The sequence below is a fragment of the Berghia stephanieae genome, chromosome 2 (assembly GCF_034508935.2).
Source record: "Berghia stephanieae isolate SIO BIC M18660-M18661 chromosome 2, UCSD_Bste_1.3, whole genome shotgun sequence".
In the NCBI taxonomy this organism is placed as follows: domain Eukaryota; kingdom Metazoa; phylum Mollusca; class Gastropoda; order Nudibranchia; family Aeolidiidae; genus Berghia; species Berghia stephanieae.
In genome coordinates this window covers 102,179,575-102,189,574 of record NC_088361.1, presented here as the reverse complement: position 1 = coordinate 102,189,574, position 10,000 = coordinate 102,179,575, and the positions used below count along the sequence as shown (strand labels likewise).

The following is a 10,000-nucleotide window of genomic DNA, read 5'->3' as shown; positions in this document are numbered from 1 at the left end:
CATAGTTATGTGTGTTGGTCCATTATACTTCCGGATGGCAATGTCGTGAGTTTGTTAGCCAAGCGCATACCATCTTATAACAACAAGTCTGCATATTAAATTTATTCTACAGGTTTTAACAAAGTAGGAGGGCTGGGAGCTCTCTACGAGAAATACCCTCGAGCGATAGCCTCACATAAAGACAATTCCACAAAGTAAGTCATATTGGGTTGCCTTGAATCATACATAGTCTTTCAAGTCATATTGGGTTGCCTTGAATCATACATAGTATTCTTCCAAGTCAGAATGGGTTGCCTTGAATCATAGACAGTCTTTCAAGTCATATTGGGTTGCCTTGAATTATACATAGTCTTCTTCCAAGTCAGGATGGATTGCTTTGAATCATAGACAGTCTTACAAGTATTATTGGGTTGCCTTGAATCATACATAGTCTTCTTCCAAGTCAGGATGGGTTCCCTTGAATCATACACAGTCTTTCAAGTCAGAAGGGGTTCCCTTGAATCATACATAGTCTTCTTCCAAGTCAGAATGGGTTGCCTTGAATCATACATAGTCTTCCAAGTCAGAATGGGTTGCCTTGAATCATACATAGTCTTCCAAGCCAGAATGGGTTGCCTTGAATCATACACAGTCTTCCAAGTCAGGATGGATTGCCTTGAATCATACACAGTCTTCCAAGTCATATTGTATTGCCTTGAATCATACATGGTCTTCTTCCAAGTCAGAATGGGTTGCCTTGAATCATACATAGTCTTCCAAGTCAGAATGGGTTGCCTTGAATCATCCGTAGTCTTCCAATTCAGAATGGGTTGCCTTGAATCATACATAGTCTTCCAAGTCAGGATGGGTTGCCCTGAATCATACATAGTCTTCTTCCAAGTCAGAATGGGTTGCCTTGAATCATAGACAGTCTTTCAAGTCATATTGGGTTGCCTTGAATCATACATAGTCTTCTTCTAAGTCAGGATGGGTTGCTTTAAATCATAGACAGTCTTTCAAGTCATATTGGGTTGCCTTAAATCATACATAGTCTTCTTCCATGTCAGGATGGGTTCCCTTGAATCATACATAGTCTTCCAAGTCAGGGTGGGTTCCCTTGAATCATACACAGTCTTTCAAGTCAGAATGGGTTGCCTTGAATCATACATAGTCTTCCAAGTCAGAATGGGTTCCCTTGAATCATACATAGTCTTCTTCCAAGTCAGAATGGGTTGCCTTGAATCATACATAGTCTTCCAAGTCAGAATGGGTTGCCTTGAATCATACATAGTATTCAAAGTCAGAATGGGTTGCCTTGAATCATACATAGTCTTTCAAGTCAGAATGGGTTGCCTTGAATCAAACATAGTCTTCCAAGTCAGAATGGGTTGCCTTGAATCATACATAGTCTTCCAAGTCAGAATGGGTTGCCTTGAATCATCCGTAGTCTTCCAAGTCAGAATGGGTTGCCTTGAATCATACATAGTCTTCCAAGTCAGAATGGGTTGCCTTGAATCATCCGTAGTCTTCCAAGTCAGAATGGGTTGCCTTGAATCATACATAGTCTTCCAAGTCAGAATGGGTTGCCTTGAATCATACATAGTCTTCCAAGTCAGAATGGGTTGCCTTGAATCATACATAATATTCAAAGTCAGAATGGGTTGCCTTGAATCATACATAGTCTTCCAAGTCAGAATATGTTGCCTTGAATCATAGTCTTCCTTATCAGTGTGTGGCCAAGCCATTTCCATCTTCTCCTCTTAAATTCTACCTCTTTTTTTTCTTGACTTGTCATTTCCCATAGATCTGTATTTCAATTTTTTTATCCATATATACAAATGGATTTATCTATCATCATGAGATCAAAATTGTCTTGTGCAAAAGTTAAAGGCATATTTCTTATTTCCTCTCCATATTGAGGTATGAATTATGTATTACAAACGGTAAAAAAGCCAGACAAGATAATTTAAAAGAGAAAAAAAAAAGAAAATGTTATTTCCTGTTATCGGTATCTCCCAGCTACACTGTAATCCCTCCGGCCCAAGGCTAACACATCTGTGTGTGCCCACTCCGGCCCCATCCAAAATATGTTTCATCGTTTTTTTCAATGGAATCTTCCCCCAGTGATACAGGCGGCATCCCGACATCTCGTGCATTCCACTTGTTCCGTCCTGCCGATGCAGACCAGCTCCCGTGGCCTGGCAATGTCTTGGGTGTGACCATTCTCAGCTTGTGGTATTTTTGCAATGATCAGGTCAGTGTCATATTGAGTAAGGATTTTTATTATTTGAATCGGATAGATGAGAGAAATCATTTAGGCTGACGTGCACTTACTGGCAGGTCTGATCACTGAACGTAATTATGGGCTAATTTAACATCGTTGAAATTGATAATATTTTGCGTTGCTTTGAAAAACCATAACGATTTGGATTATCAGACCTGCATATAAGTAAACGTCGATTGTAGAGGGATGTTATGCAGATTCCTAGGATTATCCGACGTAAAAGAGCGAGGATATTGAAGACCATAATATATACTATTTAGACTATAAAATAAGAAACCAACACTCTGACACCAGAAGATGAAATACACAAGATATATATATATATATATATATATATATATATATATATATATGTATTAATACCGGATAGGGAGACTTTTGGTACCCCTATTAGTTCATTTTACAGTACTTTACCAATAGGGAGACCAAAATCCGGTCCCCCTATTGATTTGACCTCTAGCACATTCACTTTTCTGATTTTAGTTTAAGGTTGTCAACCCAACCGTCAAGGATATATAATTGTAAATCATAGTATTGAAGTTATTTGTTAAACACCACAGTAAGAAGAGTTATGCCTAAATTTTCACGTTGGTCAATAAGGTGACCGCCTGAAAAAAGTACAATAGGGGTACCAGTGTTTTCATCGATATATTTCAATAGTGAGGCAATATATCTTTCCGAAATTTTCTCTAAAATTCTAGAGCATTATATGGATTTTTATAGTAATGAAAACCTAATATAAAATTGTGTGAAAGTTGATGAACTGAGGAATGAACAAGATATACGAATTATAATCTATTTTTAGAAACAGATTTATCGAATCTTGGTCCGGATTCTTATCTTGGTGACAAGAGACAAGCAAACATAGTAACTCTTTTTTTCGTGAAACGTATGTTTAGTCAATTTCGCGCATAAAGAGGCACTCGGCACTCACTCACTCCGCAAGTCAGTAGTAGGTGGTTATCAGTTATCAGCTTTAATTCTTAGTCAAACGCTTCATCAAACCCATTATTGAGTAGCATGTTGATGCCTGATGCCAGTTGAAGCCATCTCGACGTCGTGAAATGGAGCATCTTCTGTCATAGCAGTAGAATCGTCAGATGCCGCATTTAAATCCTCCATTCCAGGCGTTGCTGTTGCCATATCGATCTTCGAAATGATTTGGTCTAGACGTCAAGTTGACCCGTTCTATGTCTGAAGAGATTTTAAAGTGCAATACCTAACATTATATCTTGATCTACAAAAGAGTCTTTTTAAATGAACCGCTGTGTTTCTATATTTTTCAAGAACCAATGATTATCTGATAACCACTGACAACTGACTTGCGAAGAGAGTGGCCGACGGACGTCCTCTCTATAGCCGCAAGTATTTTTTCGTCACTTGCTGAGTTCCAAACTAGACGTCTATGGCATCGTGGGGTAAATTGATGCTGGAGGCATCATTGAAGAGACACCGAGATAATTTAAATGGTAAGTTATTGGCCATTCTTATTACATCACTGTTGATTTAAGATTTTCAATAGGGTAGACATCACACTAGGTACTTTGGTAAAAAATTCAAATTGGATTGAGCTCAATGAAACCTATATCATTTTAAAGTGCTTTTCAACACGATTCTAATGATACCAAAATTGTGAAAATCAGATAAGCAGAAAAAAAGTTGTGTTAGTTTAAAGGCTGACAAATGGTCTTCTATTTGCCTTTGTTATTTACTGACGGACTTTGTGACCTGAAAATTGTTGCATTTCCGGTAGTAACCGCCATTTGGATTTCAAAACTGGTCTAAAATGACCGCTAAGATTTGAGTAAGGATTTTACTGGAACGAATTTCATGGATGCGGTATACAACTTTGCCCTGAATTTAATTTTATAAAAAAGTTAAGATGTTAAATAAACGTGCCAGCATGAAATTTTGATTTACCAAGTTCTAATCTTTTAATTATCCAAAGCTAAATTATACCCTATTTTATCCATAATCAAAAGTTATACTAAATTGTCATTGATTTTAAAATAAACTACACCAAACGATAGAGTAATTTCTCCTGAAGAAAATAAGACATAAATCATTAAAATCCATCCATAAACAAAAAATCTATGGAACTTTTTCTGAGACCCATCACTCAAAAATCCAAAAAATCGGGTCACAGCCACTAGGCCATTTATCGGCTCCCTGCTGGAGGGCCAAATGGACGTTTACCAAAGTACCTAATCACACACACACCGATTGATGATTGTCACTTGTCAGTCAGTCATTTGGAAGTGGAGTCAGATAATTCGGGAACTTCTGTAGACTGTAGATTCACACTAGTAAGATCTGTCGTTTACTACTACTACTACTACTACCACTACTACTTTTAGTTTTAGCGCTATCCAACTCAACACTTCTCGTGTTTATTTTATTTTGGCAAAACTAGAATGGATTTTTGAAAAGAATATAAAAAATAATTTAAACTTAAACCTGTCTTTGCATCTTGCTTTATGCATACAGTATGCCATATCACAAAATCATAGTTTAATGTTGAGAATATCTATTTCTTTTGTAACTTCAGATCAGAGAGATTTGAGCTTTAAAAATCCTGAAAAATGTCTTGCTGTCAATCCAGACAACCCTTTTGATGTGATCTATGATGTTAATGGTAAGAATGTAATTTGATGAGGAAATGAATAACATTTAGGTACACATAGTTTGCTTTTTTTTTTTTTTTTTTTTTTGAGTCATGATGTTTAATACTATTACAGTCCACTCCGGATAATTGCAACTCGTTTAATCGCAACTTTCGGTTAATCACAATATTTCCTAAGCAATGGAAATAATTCTATATAAAAGTCACTGGTTAATTGCAACAAACTTCGGTTTTTTAAAAAGTGGTAAATTCAAGAAATCAAACAGTATATCATGATTAAATTTCATCATGGATGAAATCGTGACAGGTTGAAGAATCGAGAGTGAGCAGGATTTAATGCTACAGTAGTGTGTCACCACTCTGTTAGAGTCGAAAGAGGGCGGGGCTCTGCAGTATGGGTTTGTGACGTCATCGGTGGCCATTAAATAGAAGAGGGGTGGGGCTGGTCATAATCTTGACAACAGGTTATAAATGACAGTTATAAAGAGAGACTGAGCGATATCCTTTGTTTTAGGATTAACAACTGTGCATTGTGACCAACGAGTTTGGTGAGAGCTTATTGTCTCTCATTAAGGCTAATCTCTTTAACTCTGACAAATGTTGAATTGTTGAGAAAAAAGATTGAAACTTCTTCCAATCTGAATAAGATATCGGCTTGCTTCATAGCTGCTTTTGGTTGACAAATCTACACGGGGCTGCCATATGGTTTTTGTTTCAATCAAATTGCTCTGTATGTGGTGGACTAAGAATATTATTTACTGGTTTGGGTTGACAATAAATGTGTAAAATGTTGAAATAGTGGACAGGAAACTGAATTTCGGTTAATCCCAACATTTTCGATGATCCCAAGGTATTGCGATTATCCTAAGTGGACTGTACCTGAATCTTGAACGAAAAACTATCATATGGATATGATTATAGACAGATTGGTTTCTGGAATTATATTTCCGTCCTCCCTTGCCAACTCTGACGTTCTTGAAATTTAAAAGAAAATAGCCAGAAGGTTTCGGACTTAATTTTCTTTTTTTTCCAAAGGACAATAGTCATAAGGTAAATAATTTTAAAAAATCCTTTTACAGCACAAGATGGCATGATTTTTTGTTTAAGAGTTTAGAGAAAAACTTGCACATGATAGTCTTCAGCTTTTTTTTGTTGTTTTTATTTTCTATATAGACTCCAACTCAGAGCCTGAAAGTGATGCAGAACAAAGTTCCATATCACATGATTCATTTGTGGTAAGTATGTACATTAAAATAAAATCATAACATTTGTATAGCGTTTATCCACAGTTGGCACCATGCTCAAAATGCTTCACATCACCATATTTTGTGGTGGACAAAACACATTTGCCACAAAAGATGAGACCTGCAGTCTGTTAGGCGCAATACAATATTTCAGGACAAGGACAACACTGTTTTACACCAGTGAGATCTCCTAGTTTTTTGTTGTTAAAAATTTTTCTTTGCAGTGGACTTCGCCAACAATAACACTATTTTAAACCTTCCTCGTTATATTTTGAAGTGATATTCATTGATGAGCCATTCACATTTGAAGTCGTTTGTTTTTTATTTGACAAAATGTGAAAATGATGCGTTTCCAGGAAAAATTAAAATAGCTTCTGTTGGGATTATACTTTTGATCTCGCATTTTGTCCAAATTCTCTGGCATCGTAATGTTTATCAACTTTTTTTGTTAACTATATTGCAGTTGCAAGGTTAGGAAGTTCATATTGTTGCAATGACAACCGTTTATATGTCCAGAATCGTAGTGATATAAAAAATTGTTTTGTAGTTGTTGGTCCTGGTGTAGGATTTAAAGAGTTGGTTAAAAACGGTTTACTGAAACCCTGGTTGGTGTATCTATATTTATCCAAGCACAGTTGAACATATTAAATACTTAGACAATATGTCTGCCTTTCTCAACTCTTTTTTATTATACTTGCATTATTAACCAGCTAATTGTTTAGTTGGATTATTAAACAATGGCTCTTCATGTTTATTGTCAACATGAATAAATTGATTGATCTGTCATCTTTTCCACAAAATATACAGGGTCCCGATTTTGTTGCTGACTCCGAGTCTGATTCCTCTACGTACTCTGTGAGGTACCCAATGCTGAGTACATCATTGTCTTTGGAACCTAGTGCTCATTCCCCAACTCAGTCAGAGCCTCATCCACAACTATCACAGACTGAACCTCGTTGCCAGTCTGGGACCCAGGTTCAACCCGAATGCTATACACTTGCAAACCAACGTGTTACGTGCAATGGTGAGTCATTTTTTTGTCATTCTTCTCCTTTGATATTTGTGGGATCAATTTTAATTTACCCATTCCTTTTAAAAGAAAACTTCCACCCCCTCCATGGTGCTGCATTTGTGTTATTGCATTTTTTTCTGTTTTGGCAGTGCTGCGTCGCAAAATACGCTACCATTTACATAACAAGCACAAATCCAAATTTGATAGGGTGGACATCTTAGAATCTGAAACCCCAATGTGTGAGTGATATCAGTGAAACCAGCCATAAAAATGTTCATGTTTATTTTATTGGGGTTTTTTTTTGTCTGTAATAGACTTAAATTGCTTGTATTGTAAGTGTTAAAATGGTTTTTTTGTTACAACCCATCTATATATTAAAACTGTTTCTTTGTATTTCTATGATGCTTAAGGCTTTTTTTCACAGACCAGCTGGAAACTTAACGAGAATCAGAGTAGATAACATTTTTATTAATCTTGCAACCTAAACAGTATATGATGATTGGGAGCATTTAAAGAAAAGCACATTTTCTTTTTAATTTGTCGGTACTAAAATTATACTTTGATAATGTCTGCTGTGCTACAAACCCTTTTGACTTCCAGGTTCAATATTTTTCTTTATTCTAAAATTCTTGGGTTTCCTTTCAATGACAACTGAGATCATTAAAATTCAGCTCACAACATGATGTGTGTAGATTTGATGAAAACATATGTTCGAGTTGAGAAGCAGTGTTCACGAACTTGCTGATCGTTTTTACTAGCATTTATTTTCCTAACTTACCTGTGTCAATTAACAAAGGCAAGACTCAAATATTTTCTATCTGAACAGTGTGTTTGTTATTGAAATATTTCCGGCATATACATGTCATATTTCATTCCCACAAAATATAAATCAGGATTAAGTTGTCTGGGCATCAGCATCGTTCAGGCAGTTGGGGGGAAGTCTTTAAGGAATTAATGAAGCCGATGCTCAACCGGTCTGGAGGACGTTTGATTGATGTCGGCTGTTTGTTCTGCCAGCCGGTGATGTTTTCTCACTCCCTCAATGACAAAGAAAGTCATTGTTATGACTATGAACTATAGTCTATTATTACTTTTGTTACTATATTAATTGTTACTTATTGCCGCTACTGTTATTATTATTATTATTATTATTATTATTATTATTATTATTATTATTATTATTATTATTATGATATTGCCTTCATTGCATTCTATTACTATTATTGATATAATTAATTTCTGATTGTTGTAAATAATTTATGTGAATTGAATTTTGTCGATTGGCCAAGGGCCTACAATAAACTTAAATGAAATGTTAGTCTTTGGATAGGACTTGGGTCTATTCTTGATTGCTTTTCCGCCTGGGTCGAGTGAAGCATTTGGAGTAAATTTTGTTGCTCAACGTAAAAAACATTCCGCTGATACTGATACCTCCAAGGGGTGGTTGGGGAAAAACCTAAAATTCTTTTGACATTCTGTCTGATTATTCGCTGAAACAACAAAGGACAATCTATGTATTCAGATGAGACTTCAATGTGTTACTATTCCGATTTATGTTCATATTTTGATTATAATGAAGAGGGAACCCTGAACCCAGTGAAGTGGGTGGATTGATCTATTTATTTCTATTTCAAAACAAAAATATGGCGTCTTTTCACTGGATTTGTTATGTGGCAGAGGTCTCCACAAATCTAACATACCTCTTCCAAAGGAATAGATGGTAGAAAAGTATATAACAAGAAGGAATTATGACAGTTACTTGTCCAGGCCTTAAATATTTGGAATGCTATTCCTCTCTATCGCTGTCATGTAGCTGATGTGCATACGATCTGTCTATTGATTTATTTTCATAGTTCATAGCATGATGTGCTTTATTTTCTTCTTTTTTTTTCCAGAAAAATACAAAAAGCCAAGGAGACCCTGTCCAGACTGTGGACAGTTGCAAACAAAACTCTCAAGGCATTTGATGAGGAAACACAAAGATGAGACAGAAGTTACAGAGGCCATGAAACAGCCTGTAAAGGAAAGGGATAGAACAATGGATTATCTCAAGAAAAAGGGCATTTTTTATTCAAACACTAGAAACAATTCAATAGTTATGCGTGAGAGAGCACAAGGGTCACATGAAGTTGTTATGTGTGCTGGCTGTAAGGGGTTTTACTCTGGACGAAGGGTTTATGAACACAAAAGAAATGTAGTACTGAGCATGCTCTGTGTACTGGAGTTGTAAAATTTTATCCCGTGGCTCCCAATGCAAGTAAAGAAATAAAGGAGAATATTCTTGACAAATTTCGGAATGATGAAGTGGGAAATTTGTGTCGATCTGACAAAGCTATAGTATTGTTAGGAACAAAATTGTGGAGTAAAAGTTCAAAGAAGGAGAGAAAAGTTATAATGAGTGATTTACGCATCTTAGGAAATTTGATTTTAAAAACTAGGAAGAGAACAAATCAACCTTCTTTCTCTGGAGAGGACGTGGTGAAGCGTTGTAACTTTAATGAAATATCGCAAACCATTTCTGAAATGACTTTGAAAGAGGATGGGACATTGAAAGCAGGCTTGAAGCTTTCAATTGGATTTATATTGAAAAAGTTAATTAATTTCTTAAAAGGGGAATATATAATGCAAAACAAAATGGAAGAATCCGCAGAGATAGATTTGTCCAAAGCTGTCCTGGATTATAATTGGGATAGTATTTTTTTTACAGCCAGAGTTCAATGTGAAGCAAAGAGAACAAATTTGAGAAAACCCAAAGAGATGCCATTAGAGAATGATATAAAGAAGCTACGGCAATTTATTACTGAAGAGATGGTCCGTATTTGTGAGGATGATTATCAATTTTTGATTCACATATGTTT

General features: G+C 35.9%; 1 protein-coding gene across 1 annotated transcript in view; it reads left to right on the top strand.

Annotated features, from left to right (window-relative positions):
• The window catches only part of LOC144966090 (sodium/glucose cotransporter 4-like), a 60,853-nt gene that overhangs the window by 15,352 nt on the left and 35,501 nt on the right, over positions 1-10,000 (top strand). The window contains exons 9-10 of the mRNA XM_078902154.1: positions 113-194; positions 2,104-2,233. Of these exons, the coding sequence (XP_078758280.1) occupies positions 113-194; positions 2,104-2,233 (212 nt within the window). The remainder of the gene's footprint in view (positions 1-112; positions 195-2,103; positions 2,234-10,000) is intronic.